The sequence below is a fragment of the Brassica rapa genome, chromosome A01 (genome assembly GCF_000309985.2).
Source record: "Brassica rapa cultivar Chiifu-401-42 chromosome A01, CAAS_Brap_v3.01, whole genome shotgun sequence".
Lineage (NCBI taxonomy): Eukaryota > Viridiplantae > Streptophyta > Magnoliopsida > Brassicales > Brassicaceae > Brassica > Brassica rapa.
The window spans coordinates 20404587-20427230 of record NC_024795.2 but is presented as its reverse complement, the minus strand read 5'-3'; the positions used below and the strand labels follow the sequence as shown (position 1 = coordinate 20427230).

The 22644-nt window shown below is 38.3% G+C and overlaps 2 protein-coding genes across 5 annotated transcripts in view; both read right to left on the bottom strand.

Annotated features, from left to right (window-relative positions):
• Positions 1–5549: 5549 nt before the first annotated feature.
• Positions 5550–22644, bottom strand: part of LOC117126476 (putative nuclease HARBI1) — a 25895-nt gene continuing 8800 nt past the window's right edge. For 2 of the 4 annotated variants that reach the window (XM_033274510.1, XM_033274508.1), the window contains exon 3: positions 5550–13422. In XM_033274510.1, the coding sequence (XP_033130401.1) occupies positions 10805–12049 (1245 nt within the window). In that variant the 5' untranslated portion in view covers positions 12050–13422 and the 3' untranslated portion in view covers positions 5550–10804. The remainder of the gene's footprint in view (positions 13423–22644) is intronic. The other 2 variants (XM_033274505.1, XM_033274511.1) reach the window with 2 other exon arrangements.
• Positions 12991–22644, bottom strand: part of LOC117126903 (glutathione S-transferase T3-like) — a 17040-nt gene continuing 7386 nt past the window's right edge. The window contains exon 2 of the mRNA XM_033276181.1: positions 12991–13071. Coding sequence (XP_033132072.1) covers positions 12991–13071 — 81 coding nt within the window. The remainder of the gene's footprint in view (positions 13072–22644) is intronic.

Below are 22644 nucleotides of genomic sequence, written 5' to 3'. Positions count from 1 at the left end.
CTATCATAAAAAAGTCATACTAATCTTATTAGGTTCATTTCATTAATTACATTTATTTAATTATTTACATTAATCTATTAAATATATAAAGATATTATATTTACATTAATCTATTAAATATATAAAGATATTATATTTACATTAATCTATTAAATATATAAAGATATTAATAATAAATCAATTTTAACTGTAAATTTAAATTTTAGTTTTAGTTATAACAAAATGTTGAGAAAACATCTAACAAAATCTTTCTAAAAATTTAAAATATTTTATTTAAATTAATACAATTGATTAATTTCGTAATTAATAATATATACTATTATACATTAATTTAAATAATATTTTTTTTATAAAACAAAATAACCTAAAAGTGTATGCTACTTTTCAAATTTTATTATTATATTCTATATCTTCTTTATTAAAATAAATACCATAAACAATTTATACTAGGTCTATTTCATCAATTGCATCTATTTGATTATTTAAGTTAATCTATTTAATATATAATATTTCTAAAAAATCTTATAAATTATATAGATATTAATAAATAAATTTTAACTGTAAATTCAAATTTTATTTACAAAATATGTTGGAAAAAATCTAACAAAATCTTAATAAAATTTTAAAATATTTTGAAATTAATGCAGCGATTGATTTCATAATTAATAATATAGTATTATTATAATCTATTTTACTTATAAAATCCTACAATATTCTAAAATAAATAACATAGAAATATAAATTATCCTAAGAAAATATCAGTTCTATAGTATAACTAAATAAAATTTTAAAATGTATTGTATTCAGTCTGTACATATTAGAAAAAATTAAGGAGATTCTAAATTTGTTTATTTCATACTATGAATTTATTTTATCAAACTCGAAAATATATTAATATATAATAACAGTTAATAATAAAGTAAAATGTATAAAACAAATTATTATACATTAATAATATCGAATAAGAAACATAACCAATAACATTATATATTTATACAATATATAACATTAAAATGTAAATTATATATTTGAAAGTTTTGCTATGGTCTATGTTATATATTTATAAAATGAACTGAAAAATCTAGTTGAATGTAAAATTTCAGTTTTCTTGGAATGTATATTAGATGTAATAGGAATGTAATGGAAGGATATGATATTAATAATATAACCAAATTCTCAAAAAAAAAAAAATTAACCGACTGCAGTATTTGAGATTGTGTGACATAGAATACATATAGTGTAGGAAGACCTCGTATAAACTGATTGTTGATGGGTTGTAAAATTAATTGGATATTATATTCGAAAGATTAATATCTATAGTATTAAAAATGAAGTATTTTTTGATACTATTTGGAAATATAGATAACAGTATAAATGTGAATTGTTTTGAAACATAGATATCAGTATAAAAAAATGTATAGTGTATTTTTAGTAATTTCATTAATATAAATACATTAATTGTATTTTTATATTTCACTCAGTTTAACAAATTTATTTAATTATTTTACTTTAGCAATACATCACATCATTAATTATAATAACATAATAATAATAGTGCAGATTTGGATATGGATCCAAGAGATACTCTCAAATTGGCAGAAACGGAATCGTTACTTTGGGCGGAAGCACAAAACTCTCAGACTCAGAGTACGGACCGCACCCAAGTTCCAGTACCTTTGGCAATACCGAGTATACCAGGTCGATGGTGTTTTACGGACGGATCTTGGAAAACAGAGGATAAATATTCAGGACAAGGATGGTACAGTACCCTGGAAGATTTCGATGGACTAATGGGAGCAAGGAATACGAGAGCGAGTCAATCGCCACTACACACAGAGATAGAGGCTCTCATATGGGCGATGGAATGCATAAGGAATCTTCGACAGTCTTGTGTTACTTTTGCAACGGATTGTGCTCAATTGGTGAAGATGGTTTCGGAACCAGAAAAGTGGCCAGCCTTTGCAAGCTATTTGGAAGACATAAAGTTCTTGAAGAGAAGTTTCAACAGCTCAGAGATCATTCATATACCACGGACACAGAACTCAAAGGCGGACAGTCTAGCACGCAGTGCAAGAAAACAACCGTCGTTTGTCGTTCATATGGATGCAGAGTTACCGGAATGGTTCGCAGAGTCTATATGAATCTGTTTTGTTGCTGACAAAAAAAAAAATAATAATAATAATAGTGCAGATTTTTATTTATTGGTTAATTAACATTATTTTTGTACAAATTATAAAATAAAATATATATAAAATAACGGAGTTTTGTATATGGTTAATCCTATTATGATTCTGCTTTAAGAGTATAGATAGGCTCCCTTAATTTTTAAACGTCTTTAGGAAAAATAAACTTTTTTATATGTCATATTGGTTGATCCGGTCGGCCTCAGAAAGAACACATTTAATTTGAAAATGTCTATTGAGTGAACTAACCCGAACGTATACCACACCGATCATCTATTGCGGTCTACCATGTTAATCACTTAGGCAGAAGCCCAAGTCCATACTTCCAGAATTCTATTTTTTTTTGTTGTTGTGATGTACAACTTAACGGAAGTTTTAGAAGGCTGTAAATATGTTCATTATGATTATGTGCTGCATAGAAAAATTGTCTATCGAAGATGTTTTATATGTAGGACCGTGCGTCGATCAGAGTGTTACATGGAGAGATACATCGTAGAATTGTCATAACGCTCATAAATATTGAATATGTTGCAAATAGTTAATCATCATATGTAGTAGAAATATAAATTCTATTATGATTGTAACTGACCGTTTCACCAATGTTTTAAAAAATATTTTTAACATTTTATGCAATTGCAAAGCGCAAATAAGAGAGGACTAATTCTTAATAATAACATAGTATATAAATTATGTTAAGTACAACAAATCTAAATTTAAAATGCTAAAATGTTATTGCAAAGAAAAAAATGGTTGTGAAGCATGTAAAGTACAACAAAGAAAATATGGTTTGGGATTGTGGTAAGTTCACGAATCCTCCAAAGAATGCGCGTCGTTGTGGTATATTGTTTAGTTCTTGTTTTGAAGGGAAACATGGATGTGAGATGCTTGAGTTTAGTTTTTCAGCTAAGAAATCCTCGATTAAATAAATGAATCATGTCTCTACATAACGTAATACTACATTTGAAGTCTTTCAAAGTTAATAGTACTAGGTGCCTAGCTAATGCATCGAACATCTATCTAATTTTGAGCTGAGAAGGCCTCTCCATATACAATCTTTCTACAATTGCATCTTACAGTAATTCATTATACCGAATATTAGGATCAGATAATAATAATACTAACAAGTTGTTATTATCTGAAAAAATTCAAAGTTAACAACATAACCCATTATACGCTCGCAAACTGTGTTAAATTACTCTTTGGCACTATAGTCTATAGTAACTGAAAGTTATATATTCATCATATTTCATATATAACACGTTATCTTCTGTGTAGCTACAAAATTTGAAACATTTGAACTAAATGAAATTCTTGAACAGTTATAGTCCATGGGTTATAGTATAAAGTGAAAAGAGGAATCTTTTAAGCTGGTAAAGGGAAGAATCAAAGAAAGAGCAACACGGAAGAGAAAGGGCATGAGCGCATAAATCGCGTGTGGCTCGTGAGTAAGTTAAGAACTCTGTGTCTGCGAGTTGGAGAAAGCGCACGCGTAGTTTAACTTGGGATCTTCCGTACATAAATAAGAGCAAAAGCGTGTAGAGCAGGTTGCATCAATCATTTGTGAATGAGAGGCACTTATTAATTGTAATGTAGTATAATTAGTATTTCTTGTTATTAGTTATTATTATTATTATTCATGGACCATCCATTAAATTTGATTACACTGACGTCAAGGCATAACGCATCTTTAGGAGGAGGAGAAGGGGATGAACTTAACAAATGTCCTAAGGAGGCAGCATCTGATGTCTTTCTTTCCTTTATTCTTCGGCTTACAATTTTTGTTAATTTCTTTGAGAAGACAGATGATATTTATCTTATTTGGTTTACAGTTGTGATTGTTCTGATAATGATTGTGTGTGGGGTAAGTACTACCTTTAGGCTTTAGAGCATCATTATAGGTGGGACTTGTTTTAGAAAATATTACATCCAAGGTCAGTTTCATGTTTTTAATATCATCATAGGTCACTTTACGCTACAAAGGCACTTCTCTCTAACCTTTAGCTGATTTTCAACTGATTTAGTTTATTCTTAAACATATCATTGACTAACAAAACTAGATAATTGGTGGGATTCAACCTCAGCCATATATCTCTCTTTTTTATCGACGGCTAAAATCCACTCTGCCATATTTTGACAAGACTTATATCTCTCTAATTTTCCAACCATTATATTTATATTTGTACTTTTAACTAGAATGGCCAAGATTAATCCAAAATTATTGAGCTGATCTATCTCCTTCATCGTTACTTTCATTTTTATTTTATTTCAAAAGAACCCAAAAACTGATATCTATTAATCTACAATAAACTACTATCCAAATTTTTATCTCTTACAAACATTGATTTGTTTCTTTTTTTGCGAGAAAAATTCCTAAACGACGACAACGACCTAAAAACAAAGATGAAGCTGTTGACGACTGTAGTGACGATGACGACAAAGACAGTGCAACGAAGACAACGGCGAAGTAAATAACAACGATGTAGACGACGATAAAACTAAAATGGGGATATAAACCCCGCCAACGTAGACGACGAGAAAACCCAAACACATCTCACCTTTTTTCTATGTCGCCAAACTAGAAGATGAATTCCTATGTAAATTAAAAAAAAATATTTTAAAGAGATAAAATTTGTGTACATGAACTTGGAGAATAATGTGTACATATGTGTACACTCCCTGTGTTGACAAGCATGTTCATCCATGTGTACACCTGATTCCTTGTAAAACTACATCAAACCTTCCTCTGTCTCCCATCCACCTGCGACCTCACCCGTGTTGATATCAGCGACGAAGAAGTACACATATTCTTTTGATTACCCTCGATGTACGCATGTACACACCGCAAGTTGTACACAAATAGCTATACATAACATACTAAAACATCCAAAAAATAAGTGTCATGCACATTACATCAGAACAACAACCATACACAACCAAGTTTTTTTGTTTTCAATGCCTCCTACATAGCATGGAAACACCCACTTCTTGCAAATGTCCTTATTTAATGTACACATGTACACCACCATATTTATTGTACACATATTCACCATTAAACTTTATTGTGTACATGCATAACAATCTGGTATGGTAGATATCTTATCAACGTGAGTCGTATAACAAAAACATTTTAGTTTAGTGTTCCTTTTTTTAGATTTGTGTATTCATTAAAGTTCAAGTCTTTTTAACAAAAACATATCAAAATTATAGGTTTGTACTTTCTTAAGAATAGCATTAGAACAATGTTTGCATGTGAAGTCAAACATGATTCACATTCACATATATGTGTACACCACCAATATATAATGTTGTACATGTGTACACCACAAATATACTGTACACAAAAGTTCGTTGTACACATGTACATGCATGTAATATAGACAATGTAAAAAATACAATATCAATGCTGATGTTACCAAGAAGACAACCAAGTTTATTTCTTTATAACCAACAAAGCTTATACTGCTTGTACACATATTCAAATAAGCAATTCTTTAAATATATTAAAAAAACCAGATTAACATACATAAACTAAACTCCGACTAGGGTAGTGGTTCGATGCAAACCGTCTCTTAGGCAATCGCTCATTCACCCCTTCCACAACCGCCAAACTCTGCAAAAATCCAGTTACCAGTTTGGATTTACTGCGGCAGAAACAAGATCTGAGCAAAACATACGAAGAGACAAGCCAATAAACAACTCAACATCGGCTTTCTCTTTCTCGGGTCGTCCACGTCTCGTCTTTATCTTCATTAGCAACGCCAACGCAGTTGGAAACTTGATTTCGTCGTCGTCGGTAATTCTTCACTCTTCTTTACTCTTCTATTTTTTCTAGGTGACCGTGAAGATGAACTATAAAAGATAAATAAAGTGAGATAGTTGTCTGAGAAAACGAAATCATGCGTCTCCAACTATTAAATCGAATTAATCTTCTGACTCGGGTCCACCACTCAACAACTATTTTAAAATTCAAAACAACAAACTGATAAAAACATCAGTAACTAAATAAAAAGTCCAGTTTCACTTTTTAAGGGGTAAAATAAGTCATTTCACATCAAAAACTACCTCAGTATAAGAAAGTGACCTAAAGTGATATAAAAAGTCAGAAACTGACCTTGGGTGTAATTCACTCCTTGTTTTAGGGCCCTTAAGTATTTATTATTATTATTTTTTGCTTCGGGACTAAAGTAAGGGATTTGGCTAAATTAGTTGATTATTGGTGGGACTAATGTTGTCCCTTAGTTAATTTAATTTATTATTTTAATTAATAATTAATGACATATATAAAAAAGAATTTTTAAATAAAACATATAAAAAGAAAATGTAATATTAAAATTGAAAACATAAGAAAATTACATTTTTGAAAGAAAATACAAACATCATAATAAAGAAAATAGAAAACATAAGAAAATGACATTTTTGAAAGAAAATACAAATTATATATTGTTTGTAGGATGTTCAAATTTAGCCCATATATTTTCAATCAAATCATTTTTTAAATGTTGATGGACTTGTCTATTCCGAACGCTCGTTCGACGTTCAAGTGTACTCCCGACAGTTGAATGCATATTGACGGAAAATGTTTCCACATCTCCTTCTTCAAATTCATCAACGTTCTCATTCGTTCTTGATGATCGTTCATCTTCGACAATCATATTATGGAGTATGATACATCCTCTCATAATATTTCCTACTTTTTCTTTATCTCATATATTAGATGGATTTCTAACAACGGCAAACCTAACTTGTAGGACTCCGAAGGCACATTCGACATCTTTTCGCACAGCTTCTTGGGTTTGAGCAAATAATGAATGCTTCTGACTTTGTGGTAGTCGGATAGATTGAAGCTCCCAATCTCGAGCTGACACGTTGCCTCACGGGACGAGCCCGCAATCCCTTATTTTAGGTCCGTTCCACTCAATTTCTTTTCTTTTTGATTTATTTTCGACCCAAACATCTTAAGGGACGGGCCTTAAGGGACCGCGATGTTGATGCCCTTACATGAACTCGAAAGTAAGAAAATGTGTTCGGACTATATAGTCGACCTCTCACCGGGTAAACCAGAAAGTATTACCGGTCATGCTTAATTCTGAAATGTGCACACTAATAAGGTTGATAAAACAATTTATAACTCATATATGATAATAAATCTAAACAATAAGAAAATGATGATGATGATAATGCTACAATAACTTTTTCTTTTTTTTTATGCTACAATAACTTATGATAATGGAGTTGGCATTATAGACGAAACTAAAATGTAAAAGGAATTAAAATACGAAAGGTTAAAATCGACGGTTGAGAACTTGAGATTGAACCTTGCAAATACCAAATGCTCCTCTTTTTTGTTCCCTCTTTTTTTTTGTCACAGTATATGCCTCTCAACACTATATATTAATCGGATTGTGACGTAAATGGAAATTGTCTTATTGTATATTGGAGAGTAAATGGCGAATATTTCCCTAAAAAAATTATATAAAAAATAAAAAATCTTTTTGTGGTGCGCTATGTAACAATTTACAGATTTTTTTGGTCTAACTTGAATGAGCTACTCTTTTATTTTTGCTTTATAACTTTTTTTATCGATCGTATTGCAGTCTACATATCCCTTATCCAACCATGTTTATCTAATTATCTCCTGTACACTATTTTCGTTTTTTTCCCCTTTTACATCGTTTATTTTATTACAAGGGTAAAGATTAACTGCATTTGTTATCAAAAAAAAAAGAGAAAATTGCCAAAAGAGAATAAAAAAACCAGGTTGTTGTCCCTTTGGTATAAAACTAGTTTTGTCCATTTTTTCTCCTTTTTACCCTTTGTATTTCTGAAAACTAATGAAATAAATAATTTTGAGAATCAAAAAAATTATTAAAAATAGAAAAAATTAATAAAACATCCATATACACAAGTTGGTAATTTTGTTTTGTTCAAAAACTTGGTAAATAAGATTTTTAAGATACGTTCTACTAAAAGTAGAATGCGTCTTCAACATAAAATAGTATAGTAGAAAACAATTTCTAAAATAAACACGTTCATCTACTTCTTTTAGAACGTCCATTTTACTATTTACTAAATTTCTAAAAAAGAGGAATGTGCATTCTACTAATCGTAAAGGTATCCACTTTCCTTCCGAATGCATTTTCTACGTTTATAAAGTATTCTAAATTTTAGGGAATGTGTTTTCTACAATGTACTCTTACGTCTACTCAAAGTAGAAAATGTATTCAAAATTTTTATCATTCTTCTAAACTTTTAGAAGTCGCCTTCTACGGATAAGAATACCTGATTTTTTGCGAAAATTAATGAAATTTCAGTTAAGGAAATATTATAAAAATCTCCTAAAAATATTATAACTTCTACCTACTCGCCATTTGTTTATTTCTTGTTAAGGAAACTTTGACCGGGTGATTGTGGTCGAGTGGTAAGGAGACGGGGCTGAGACACCAACATGTTTCAGGTTCGATCCACCTGCTGCGCGAAACTAAGTCACAATTATCCTGGTCACCCAACACGGATATGGGCCCATTTGAATACCCGGAGAGAGGGTCTATCCGTGGGCTGCACCTCCCCTTGGGGATTAGTCTGGGCCTCTCCATGGGCCTGGGATACCCCCAGGTTAATCAAAAAAAAAAAAAAAAAAAAAAAAAAAAAAGTAAATAAGAGTTGAAGAGAATAGTAAATAATGTTTGCATTTTTGCTAGAAAAAGTTTCATAAGAACAAAACAATAGAACAATAGAAAACTAGTCGTTATTTTTTGTATTGTTCCTCTTGTTTCAAATCATGGAACATATGATTACGTTCACACTTACGGTATTTTATTATCACCGTTATTATATTTTTTTTTGTTGATTTGATTATGTAACATATTAATTTATAATAGTGTTAGTTTAAATGATTTTGAGTTTGATTCTTTTTTTTTATTAACTGGATATTCTGAAAATTATGGAAGGGCACAGATTAATCTCTAAACAGAAGTACAGCCCTAGACCATTTCTCTAAATATACAAATGAATTTGATTTTTACTGTGTAACTTAGTGTCTACTTCGAATTAATTTGAACTTACTGCTTTATATTCTTCATTTTCACTTTTTGTTTTTGTTTTTTGATGAATCTATTCCACTGGGTAGAAATTTATATATTGACATAATAAAGTTAAGAAATAATAATATGAAATTATGGGAATATGAAAGCCTTTTAGAAGGAAAAAAATGAAATTATGGGAATATAAATAGAACAATGCTCGTAGCTATCTGGAATCTAGCAATTGCAAATTTTAGGCCTTCGATTTGGTATCTCTTCGTCTCTTTTATATATGCTTTTTCTTTCTAAAGCCCATTTTGTTTTATGAGTCTAGTTCTTAGGGTAGGTTCTTAGAGCATATGCAATGGTGGACTCCTTCTTGGAGTCCTTACCATTATTTTAGTATATATTTTTTTTGTTTGAATAGTTAAGGATTCTGGTAAAAATGGTGTGTCCAATGGTGATTTCCGAGTAGGAGTCTTTAAGAATAAAAAAAATATTTTTTATTTTAAAGTGAAATTAAATTTTTATTTATTAGAAGATAAAATATAAAGATATATTGATTAAAAATAAAGATACAATGATTAACCATCCAATATGTTCGGTTATCGCTTTCACGGATGCTTTGATCCTGCATTCCATCACCATCCAAAACAAAACCCCTCTCCCAATCTTAGTTCCCGGATGAAAATCAACGGCTAAAGCTTCGGATACTCTGTTTTGGATGAGTAAAGCGACGATTAGACAGTGCCACGTTCCTAAAGATCAAGTCTTTAAAATCTTTATTTAGGGATCATCTTAGATTACTTAGCTTTTATAATATTATTCTATTCATCTTAACCTAGGATTAACTGTTAAGGACTCGTCATCATCCTCTGTTGTGGGTGTTCTTAGCGGAATATAAAAAACAATTTTCTAAGACAATTTTCTAAAAAAACAACTAAAAAAATTCAGAGACGATTTTTTATATTCTCCAAAAAAGATCACTCTAAAAATTACCTATTAATCATGCTCTTATGATTCTTATCAGCTTTTGTATTCTTATCAGTCTTCTCATACGTACAAGACAAATATAAAAGGTCAACATCAACTTTTGCAAATGGAGCGTAAGTTCCATGTGACGTTCAGTTCAGTTCTAAGAACATAAATACAAAAAGTAGAAAAAATATTTCTAAAACAATTTTTTTTTTACTAGAACTAGAACAATTTATTCCAAAGTGAATTATTCCACGTAAAGTTGTTTATCTTTCTCCTTTTGTGGGAGCCTTGGAGACACTGTTAGAGCATGAGCATTGGTGAACCCCTCTTTGGGGTTCACCAACATTTTTTATTATTTTTTCGTGGGCCCATGAACAGTTATAAACTCGGATATGCTGTTTTCTGTATTAGTGAACCCAAAGAATGAGTTCATAGGAATAAAATAATAATATTAATTTAAAAAAAAAGAAATTTAAAATATTCAGAAAAGATGAATAAAATATTAAAACATATTATTAAAATTATGAAAACATTTTATTCAATACATTAAAAGTACATTACATAAATTGAGAAATTTTTCTAACATACATTACTTATTTATTCATCTTCATCACCAAACATTTGCTAAATATTTTTCACTAAATCAGCTTTCAAACGATGATGCTTGTCGCCATCTCGAACTTCTCTCCGCATGGCTAACATATCAGGGGTGACATTAACACTATCTCTGCTTCTCGCCTGCGAACTTCTGCTAGACTGTCCTGTCTCAAACTCAGATGTATCAATTGGAGCGTATCCGTCTCGTTCATCCTCTACTATCATATTGTGCAATATGACACAAGCTATCATTACTTTTCCTATCCTTTCCTTGTCCCATTGTAGAGCTGGGTTCCTAACAATTGCAAACCTCGATTGCAATACTCCAAAAGCCCGTTCGACATCTTTTCTGGCGGATTCTTGCAATTCTGCAAATTTCTGTGCTTTACGACCTTGAGGAAGTGGGATGGATTGGATAAATGTTGCCCATGGAGGATAAATGCCGTCGGTAAGATAGTAGGCCATACGATAAGTGTGGTTGTTGACCTTGAACTTCACTTTAGAGGCTCGACCATGTAAGATGTCATCAAAAACTGGAGACCGATCAAGAACATTGATATCGTTTAGGGTACCTGGTAAGCCGAAAAAAGCGTGCCAAATCCAAAGATCTTGTGATGCCACGGCTTCTAAGACAATTGTCGGCTTTCCCGAACCACGTGTGAACTGACCTTTCCAAGCTGTTGGGCAGTTTTTCCACTCCCAGTGCATACAGTCGATGGAGCCTATCATCCCCGGAAATCCCCGTACCTCTCCAATATCGAGTAATCGCTGAAGATCCTCGGCTGTAGGTGTTCGTAGATACTCATCCCCAAACAATTGTATTATTGCATCAGTGAATTTTGCCAAACATAAACGTGATGTACTGTCAGCCATCCGGAGATATTCGTCATATGTATCTCCTGACTGACCATATGCGAGCATACATATCGCTGCCGTACACTTTTGAAGTGGAGATAGCCCGTTCCTTCCGGTAGCATCTCTTCTTTGCTGAAAGTACGGAACTTCAGTACTTAGACGGTCGACAATGCGAAGGAACAATGGCTTGTTCATTCGAAACCGCCGCCTAAACATATCTTGTGTGTACGTTGGATTATTACTGAAATAGTCGTTGCATAGTCGAATGTGTCCTAGTTCTCGATCTCTTTCAATATAAGCTCGCCTCTTTGGTTTGTTGGTTTGACCATCAATTACTGTATCGATGAAATTATCAACTACTTCATCGACCAATTCATCAAAAACTTCATCCGCTTCATCACTTGATGAGGAAGACATTGTTGATGATATTTATTGTAATATTTTTCCTACAAAAGGCAATAGGGAGGAATTTTTTAATAAACTTTTGTTTTGGGTTTTAACCTTAGTTTTTTTTTAATTTTATTTTGGTTTTAACCTTAGTAAAGTTTTTCATTAAAATTATAAATCAGTATATTTCTCTATTTCTCTTCAATTTTATTTTGGGTTTTAACCTTTGTTTTTTTTTTTAATTTTATTTTGGTTTTAACCTTAGTAAAGTTTTTCATTAAAATTATAAATCAGTATATTTCTCTATTTCTCTTCAATTTTTTTTTGGTTTTAACCTTAGTTTTTTTTTATATTATTTTGGTCTTAAACTTAGTAAATATTTTCATGAAAATTATAAATCGGTTTATTTCTCTTGAATCTTTTTTTTTTGGTTTTTAACTTTAGTAAATTATAAACCTTTTTTGGTTTTAAATCTGATAATATAGAATTTAGAATTTCATTATTTAAGGATGTGTTCATTACTTAAAATTTTTGGTTTTCAACTTACCTCTGTTGAATGGTAGAGATGATCCGTGGGGTTGAGGAGTAGTAGAGTTGATTCCTTGTGTTGATTGGTGATTCTTGTTTGATTGTTGTTGTGATTCTCGTGGTGTTGGTTGGTGATTCTCGTAGTGTTGTTGGTTGGTGAGATTACGAGATGGTGAGATAGTTTAGATAAAAGTATGGCTGATGGTAAGATAGTTTTGATAAAATGCATGAATGAGATAAATAGAATGAAACACATAGTCATTTATATAGAAAAACATTGAAGCAAGTAGCATGTGGGTACATACACCCGTGAGTACAAAAGCAAAGCCGTGGGGACATACCCGTGATTTGATACATAAAAGGAGTGTAGAAAGTTGAAAAACACTACACTCTCCCGTGATTCCATCTTACATAACCTACCACTACAACCACCTACTACTACATTACCACCCGTGACTTGATTTGATACATAAAGAAACAGAGACCTGCAACCATCCACGCATCCTCCTCCTTGAACCCGTGACCTACAAAGCACAACAGTTACAATATCAATATACATCAAGGAAAAGATTTAAACACAAACATCATACACTGCATTTCCTAGCAACCTACTATAAATTTCAAAAAATAAATAACCACTCACCAACTTAAAGCAATTCAGATATGAGTTTGTTTTTTAGAGCAAGCTCTTGATCTGTAAGTGTATCAGCGTTTTTTCCTAGCAACCTATCAAGTATTTTCTGTTTGGATAACATATTCTTGGCTGCTAGAATGGTTTTGATCTGATCAAACGCTGCTTCATTGCCATGCTTCTTGCGTTTTGCTGCTTTGCTAGCCTTGACTCCGGGAGGTCTAACATCTTCCTCGCGACCCACCTTGTGGGAACCGAAATTCGCACTGTCGATTTCCGTTTAAATAAGGAAACTAGGAAAACCCTAATTTCCCAGAGGTCCCGGATCTCTGCGAGAGCCAACGACAAGTGATCGAATATATGCGGAAATCATGAAAAGATAACAAACGAGTTTAGAGAAAACAGTAGATCTTATTTCGAGTCCGCGTAAGAGCGTTGCGATCATTACAAGAGAATACAAAGGCTTTGGCCGCAGGGGCCGTCAGCGAGTTACCTAGTTCTAGCAACATAAAACCCTAATCCTAGTTGAGTCGCAGCTCGATAACAAAGGACGAAAAAGATATCTAAAAGGCTTAGATTGATTTCGGACTGAACCTTGTTAAAGGCTGCCTACGTACCCCTTTCGAGGATCAAGCCGAACGTAGTTCAATTGATAAAGCTGGACAAGAGATCGAACTGCCTGGGCGAGTTCGTCTAGTAATTGAGTGCCAGTCATAGAAACCGAACTTGTCGAGAATAAGCCTAAAGTTTCTAAGTGCAGAGAATTCCGAATCTAAAAAGCTCTCTCCCTTGCTCCTCGCCTAGGACTCCTTATATACTAGCTCCAAGGTCGGTTTATGCTTTTACTCTTCTGCCCTTAAGCCGTCATAGCATAAAAATGGAGATATTTCATTTTTCCCGATCTTCACAATTATCTTCAAAACTTCCGTATTTATCCGCGGAAACTTGACATTTATCCTTCCTTGTGGACCAAGCGTAAACCAGGCTGTGGTTTACGGGCTTTTGATTAAGAAAATCGTAGGATGGGCCTCGAGTCGTGTTTTAGGTCCCTTTGGACCGTCTTCCGACTCGACACGTTTACTACGAGTTTTCCGCGGTTTCTAATCCGCGAAGTTTGATCGATGAATTAGAATGGCGGGAAACATGGACTGAGCTTGCTACGGTCTTCGGGAGATAGCGTTCGAAGGTTTTGACGAGAATGCAAGAACTGGTGTCGTATTGACGTTCGGAAAGGTTCAATCGCTACACAGCGACCGAACTTTGGCTCGAGCCCGGTCGCTTCGTAGCGACCGAGCGGGACGAGCGCTCGGTCGCTACGTAGCGACTGAGCTTGGCTGAGCTCGGTCGCTACGTAGCGACCGAGCGGGACGATCGCTCGGTCGCTACGTAGCGACCGAGCTTTGGCTCGAGCTCGGTCGCTTCGTAGCGACCGAGCGGGACGATCGCTCGGTCGCTACGTAGCGACCGAGCTTGGCTGAGCTCGGTCGCTACGTAGCGACCGAGCGGGACGATCGCTCGGTCGCTACGTAGCGACCGAGCTTTGGCTCGAGCTCGGTCGCTACGTAGCGACCGAGCGGGACGATCGCTCGGTCGCTACGTAGCGACCGAGCTTTGGCTCGAGCTCGGTCGCTACGTAGCGACCGAGCGGGACGATCGCTCGGTCGCTACGTAGCGACCGAGCTTTGGCTCGAGCTCGGTCGCTACGTAGCGACCGAGCGGGACGATCGCTCGGTCGCTACGTAGCGACCGAGCTTGGCTGAGCTCGGTCGCTACGTAGCGACCGAGCGGGACGATCGCTCGGTCGCTACGTAGCGACCGAGCTTTGGCTCGAGCTCGGTCGCTACGTAGCGACCGAGCGAGACGGATGCTCGGTCGCTACGTAGCGACCGAGCTTGGCTCGAGCTCGGTCGCTACGTAGCGACCGAGCTGTGTGCATGCTTGGTCGCCGCGTATCGATCGAGCTTGGCTTGTCCGCGGTCTGATTTCCATACTCGAGCTTGTCCGCGGCCGATTTGGATACATGTCCGTTGCCTTCGGACAATCGGTATTTAGTGGTTCGATTGAGATTTGGACGATATTTTACTGCAAGGCTGTTCGTAAAGATATCTTTACGAAGATTACTTTTCGTAAAAACGGTTATGCTGATTTTTACGGACTTTCAGACATTGATTCCGTCGTGACCGATTTTGACCCCAACAGTTAGCCCCCCAGCTCGTTAGAATCATGAGCTTCTAGCGTGAGGTTCTAGCGAGTGGCTTGGCAAGTTAGGCAAGTTAGGTGAGTTAGGCGGAATTAATGGTTGAAAAGGTCTGTGGTAAGTGATCTTCTCGCTCTCCTAAAAGTAGAAAACGCGATAAGATTGGGGCTGCGCCTTATGACGGCTGCCTACGTACCCTTGTTGAAGGGATCAAGCCTTTCGTAGTTCATCTTGGAGTTAAGGTTCTTATGACTAGTTTTCCAGTAGGACCTTTATGGTCTAGTTTTTATGTAGCGGTTATAAGGCGTGTTGCTGCCGATGGCATTTTGTATGGGTGTAGAGGGAAGACTACGAGTTGTCGTCTCGTAATCTAACTCTGTGTGAATTGCCATATCCATAATCTGTTTCGAGAGTTTTCCGCAGTGTGTAAACTTGCGGGATTTTCTGAAGACGTTCGAATATTGGCAAAGAGACAAATTTTGGGATCTCGTATCAGGGTGTTTGATACTATGCCTAGAGATGTTAGAGACCAGTGCGCTGGGTTTAGGGCAAGACCTAGGTTTACTTTCGGTTTTAGGAGGGTGCGGTGACTGGCGGCTTCGTTTTTCCTGTTTCATTTCTTCCTGATTCGTATCGATTTAAAGTCCGCGATAGGTTCTCGGCTTATACGACTTGTATGGTACGAATCGAGCATCTCTCCGGAGACCGGAAGTGCTGGACCAAAATTTCGGATTTCTTTTATAGCGCTATTATCCTTGTGTCGGATGTAAGAGAGTCATCTTCTACGAGATGGCTAAGTCTGTTTAGGACGTTAAGAGTTTGTTGTGATCAGCAACAAACTTAATGGTAAAAATTACTATTTTGAGTCTTCGCGAAGAATATGTTTTGAGAAGATGTTAGTGCGTATGACTGTCTGGTCTTCCATGAAGGTGTTTTTATCGAGGAAGGAAATTTCGTCGAAGAACTAATCTTCAGGCGTCCGCGACGTCTCGCGATGCTGAAGATTTGTTATTCTTTCGTATGCCACGTTTCGTGCTTGAAATGTTCGCGGGCTTTGAAGATATTTCGCGATGTTGCGAGGGTTTAGTATTAGCCCTGTGTTTGAGAAACATTCTGGTTTGACTAAGAATGTTCGCAGCCAAAAATTGTTGTTCCTGTTCGGATGCTAATAGTTTTGTTTGCGATCGAGGAATTATGACTGAGGTGTCGTGTAAATTTGTCCATGGGAACAAGTGTTTTCCTTCATGGTGCTTTGTGAAGAGTTGGCCTTCCGAGATGTATTTCGTGCATTTTTTAGGATGTTTCGTATAGCTCTAGAAGCTTTGTTACGAATTTTTCCTTACATGCCGCGTATTGTGGTTAAAACGTTGCGGGCTTAAAGTGAATTGTGGAGCGTATTGAACTTGGTCAATTTTCGAAAAGTTTAGATTTTCCGTTAACCGTTTGGTTGTTAGGACTTAGTTTCGTTATGAAGAATTTATCATATGATTTCCGATTGTGGGCTATACGATAATTTATCATATCATATAACCGATTTTACGAAGGTCGTAAATCAGTGATATGTATACATATGTCAAAGTAGCATTGTTTCTGCGGGTTCTACGAGAAACGTTCCCGCTGTGATTTTGATCTTAGGTGAAGGTTGCTTGGCGTTACCCATGGAGTATTACCGAAGTTTATTTCAATACGATCTAGTCGCGGAACGTTTTTCATAGGTTTTTCGAGAGGATTCTCATGACACATTTGTTTCTTGAAAGAATTGGTCAACCAGAAGTGGATCTAGCTAACCATCGGGAGGAAAGTGCTTCTTTTAATGTGCACGATGCTACATATATTCTCGAGTTTTCTTCGTCGCAAATGTTTTCGATACTTTTCCGTGACTTACTTGGTACAACGGAAACTGAAAGAAATGCTTTGGTGATTGAAGATTTCTCGCCGCTAAGTTTAAAACGAAACTGGCTTTCTGAAGCCGGAAAAGGCTTCAATACTTTGGCTAATCGTCGAGTTTCAGTTTGATATTGGTACAAGTTTTCTGTACGCATGATTGCGACAAGAAATGATGTATAGTTTTTGAGATTATGTTCATGATCGTCTGGATATGTTGCTAGCGTTTAGACGAATATTAAGATTGTCGTTTGCCTATTCTTGACGATTTGCAGAAGTTTTTTGAAGTTTGGGAGTATACGAGTATAGTATACGTACCTACTCCCCCCTTTTTTTTTTTACGAAAGAAAAACGGTTGAACCGATACTTTGAAGGGTTGTGTACGTTTCCTCTCCTGATGTTTGGAATGATCGATAATTCGGGACGATTTATAGACGACGCTTGGACTGTGATTTGGTTGTTTCCACGTTGACGACTTGGGATATGTCGGTTCCGAGAAAATTGCCAGAAACGAATCGGTTTTAAGACGACGTTCATGTCTCTAACTTTTTCTCTCTTTAGGAAGCGAGCTTGATATGCGTGGCGATCATTTCTCGACTTTCGGAGAGTTTAGATCGGTTTGCAAGATTTGGATGAACAATTATGGGACAATATATCGAGACAGGAAAAATCGCTTAAAACTTAGTTCGCTAGACTATCCGCCTAGGTTTTACGTTCCCTAAAGTTCTATGGCAGCCTCAAAGTAATTTCCTACGAAAATTCCAAGTCTGATTTCAAAAATTTCAAGTCGGAAATACCTTAGTTCTCTCGAAGATGCAGTTTTGTCCCTTCTCAGTTTTGCGTGCTCATTTCCGTTTCCTATTCTCGTGTATGTTCGCCATTTCCGATATTGGTGTTTACCCTTTGAAACTTGACATTTATCTTCCGAACTTGACTGTTATCTTCTCCTTAGATAAGACGTCGATTTTTGTAAAAAGGTCCAACGTAATCGTATAGTTAAGGCGGCTAAGGTGTTAAGTTAACCATTGCCGTTTTATACGATTAATCTGAATCCATGCGAGAAAATAGGTCTTTGCGGTTTTTTTTTTTTTTATATCGTAAAGTCTCAATGGTAACTTCAATCGAGGCGAAACAAGAGACGTTTCGATCGAGATTCGAAAGTGAACGCAAAGATGGAGGTAGGGTGAGCAGAAACAAGCCAAGGAGTTTAGGATGAGGTTTACTTGTTTTTGTCGTAAAATCTCAACGGAAACTCCGATTGAGACGAAACCAAAAGCGTTTCGATGAGAATTCAAAGGAGAACGCAAAGGAGGACCCCTTTGAGGCCTGACAGGTTGCTATAGCGAGTGAGGATGTCATCTCGGTCGCTATAGCGAGTGGAAGGGAGCCGAGACGAGTCCCACTTGTTTTCGTCGTAAAATCTCAACGGAAACTCCGATTGAAACGAAACGAAAAGCATTTTGAAGAGGATTCAAAGGAGAACGCAAAGGAAGAACCCTTTGAGGACTTACAGGTCGCTACGTAGCGACTGACAGTCTGACAGGTCGCTACGTAGCGAATGGAAGCAAGCCAAGAAGCGTCCTACTTGTTTTCGTCGTAAAATCTCAACGGAAACTCCGATTGAGACGAAACAAAAAGCATTTCGAAGAGGATTCAAAGGAGAACGCAAAGGAAGAACCTTTGAGGACTTACAGGTCGCTACGTAGCGACTGACAGTCTGACAGGTCGCTACGTAGCGAGTGGAAGCAAGCCGAGAAGCGTCCTACTTGTTTTCGTCGTAAAATCTCAACGGAAACTCCGATTGAGACGAAACGAAAAGCGTTTCGACGAGGATTCAAAAGAGAACCCAAAGGAGGACCTTTCTGAGGCCTTACAGGTCGCTACGTAGCGACTGACAGTCTGACAGGTCGCTACGTAGCGAGTGGAAGCAAGCCGAGAAGAGTCCCACTTGTTTTCGTCGTAAAATCTCAACGGAAACTCCGATTGAGACGAAACGAAAAGCGTTTCGACGAGGATTCAAAAGAGAACCCAAAGGAGGACCTTTCTGAGGCCTTACAGGTCGCTACGTAGCGACTGACAGTCTGACAGGTCGCTACGTAGCGAGTGGAAGCAAGCCGAGACGAGTCCCACTTGTTTTCGTCGTAAAATCTCAACGGAAACTCCGATTGAGACGAAACGAAAAGCGTTTCGACGAGGATTCAAAAGAGAACCCAAAGAAGGACCTTTCTGAGGCCTTACAGGTCGCTACGTAGCGACTGACAGTCTGACAGGTCGCTACGTAGCGAGTGGAAGCAAGCCGAGAAGAATCCCACTTGTGTTCGTCGTAAAATCTCAACGGAAACTCCGATTGAGACGAAACGAAAAGCGTTTCGACGAGGATTCAAAAGAGAACCCAAAGGAGGACCTTTCTGAGGCCTTACAGGTCGCTATGTAGCGAGTGGAGAGTTGGCTTGAGCTCGGTCACTACGTAGCGACCGAGCAGTGTGTGTGCTCGGTCGCTACGTAGCGACCGAGCAGGTGTGCGTGCTCGGTCGCTACGTAGCGACCGAGCAGTGTGCGTGCTCGGTCGCTACGTAGCGACCGAGCAGTGTGCGTGCTCGGTCGCTACGTAGCGACCGAGCAGTGTTCGTGCTCGGTCGCTACGTAGCGACCGAGCAGCGTGTGTGCTCGGTCGCTACGTAGCGACCGAGCAGCGTGCGTGCTCGGTCGCTACGTAGCGACCGAGCCGTGTGAGTGCTCGGTCGCTACGTAGCGACCGAGCAGCGTGTGTGCTCGGTCGCTACGTAGCGACCGAGCAGCGTGTGTGCTCGGTCGCTACGTAGCGACCGAGCAGCGTGTGTGACCGATGTGCTTGGTCGTACGTAGCGACCGAGCAGCGTGTGTGCTCGGTCGCTACGTAGCGACCGAGCAGTGTGCGTGCTCGGTCGCTACGTAGCGACCGAGCTGTGTAATCGTTTTGTTGTGTTTCCTTTTTCCGCGATTAACGTAGGGGTTTTTCAGCGGTTTTTTTGGGAGAACAAGTTTTATCCTTCCGAAATGTTTTCGGAAAACGTGTTTTGGTAAAACCCTTATGCATCGAGATTTGTTTACGGGGTTTTGATAAGATTTCGTTTCCCTTCTTGTTTACAGGGAGGAAATCGCGAGCTTGTTTTAGTGCTCTTCCTGTGGCGGAAGGTCGCGACTAAGTTTTCGATTTTGTTGAAAACTACGGCGTTTGCGTAAGCGTTGGCCATAGGAGCAGTCAGTGCTGCGAGTTTGTCTTTCATATATCCAAACATCGTTTCGATCAAGCGTTTTGTGGCCATGAGTAAGAGTAATCCGTAACCCCCCTCCTTCTAGCGCCAAACTGTGGGAACCGAAATTCGCACTGTCGATTTCCGTTTAAATAAGGAAACTAGGAAAACCCTAATTTCCCAGAGGTCCCGGATCTCTGCGAGAGCCAACGACAAGTGATCGAATATATGCGGAAATCATGAAAAGATAACAAACGAGTTTAGAGAAAACAGTAGATCTTATTTCGAGTCCGCGTAAGAGCGTTGCGATCATTACAAGAGAATACAAAGGCTTTGGCCGCAGGGGCCGTCAGCGAGTTACCTAGTTCTAGCAACATAAAACCCTAATCCTAGTTGAGTCGCAGCTCGATAACAAAGGACGAAAAAGATATCTAAAAGGCTTAGATTGATTTCGGACTGAACCTTGTTAAAGGCTGCCTACGTACCCCTTTCGAGGATCAAGCCGAACGTAGTTCAATTGATAGAGCTGGACAAGAGATCGAACTGCCTGGGCGAGTTCGTCTAGTAATTGAGTGCCAGTCATAGAAACCGAACTTGTCGAGAATAAGCCTAAAGTTTCTAAGTGCAGAGAATTCCGAATCTAAAAAGTTCTCCCTTGCTCCTCGCCTAGGACTCCTTATATACTAGCTCCAAGGTCGGTTTACGCTTTTACTCTTCTGCCCTTAAGCCGTCATAGCATAAAAATGGAGATATTCCATTTTTCCCGATCTTCACAATTATCTTCAAAACTTCCGTATTTATCCGCGGAAACTTGACATTTATCCTTCCTTGTGGACCAAGCGTAAACCAGGCTGTGGTTTACGGGCTTTTGATTAGGAAAATCGTAGGATGGGCCTCGAGTCGTGTTTTAGGTCCCTTTGGGCCGTCTTCCGACTCGACACGTTTACTACGAGTTTTCCGCGGTTTCTAATCCGCGAAGTTTGATCGATGAATTAGAATGGCGGGAAACATGGACTGAGCTTGCTACGGTCTTCGGGAGATAGCATTCGAAGGTTTTGACGAGAATGCAAGAACTGGTGTCGTATTGACGTTCGGAAAGGTTCAATCGCTACACAGCGACCGAACTTTGGCTCGAGCCCGGTCGCTTCGTAGCGACCGAGCGGGACGAGCGCTCGGTCGCTACGTAGCGACCGAGCTTGGCTGAGCTCGGTCGCTACGTAGCGACCGAGCGGGACGATCGCTCGGTCGCTACGTAGCGACCGAGCTTTGGCTCGAGCTCGGTCGCTACGTAGCGACCGAGCGGGACGATCGCTCGGTCGCTACGTAGCGACCGAGCTTTGGCTCGAGCTCGGTCGCTACGTAGCGACCGAGCGGGACGATCGCTCGGTCGCTACGTAGCGACCGAGCTTTGGCTCGAGCTCGGTCGCTACGTAGCGACCGAGCGGGACGATCGCTCGGTCGCTACGTAGCGACCGAGCTTTGGCTCGAGCTCGGTCGCTACGTAGCGACCGAGCGGGACGATCGCTCGGTCGCTACGTAGCGACCGAGCTTGGCTGAGCTCGGTCGCTACGTAGCGACCGAGCGGGACGATCGCTGGTCGCTACGTAGCGACCGAGCTTTGGCTCGAGCTCGGTCGCTACGTAGCGACCGAGCGGACGATCGCTCGGTCGCTACGTAGCGACCGAGCTTTGGCTCGAGCTCGGTCGCTACGTAGCGACCGAGCGAGACGGATGCTCGGTCGCTACGTAGCGACCGAGCTTGGCTCGAGCTCGGTCGCTACGTAGCGACCGAGCTGTGTGCATGCTTGGTCGCCGCGTATCGATCGAGCTTGGCTTGTCCGCGGTCTGATTTCCATACTCGAGCTTGTCCGCGGCCGATTGGATACATGTCCGTTGCCTTCGGACAATCGGTATTTAGTGGTTCGATTGAGATTTGGACGATATTTTACTGCAAGGCTGTTCGTAAAGATATCTTTACGAAGATTACTTTTCGTAAAAACGGTTATGCTGATTTTTACGGACTTTCAGACATTGATTCCGTCGTGACCGATTTTGACCCCAACACACCTCCTCCGCCAGTTTCCTCCTTTCTCTTTTGACCCTTTGAGTCAGACTGTGTGATCTCCATTTTTGATCAAACCGAAGCTCCCTCC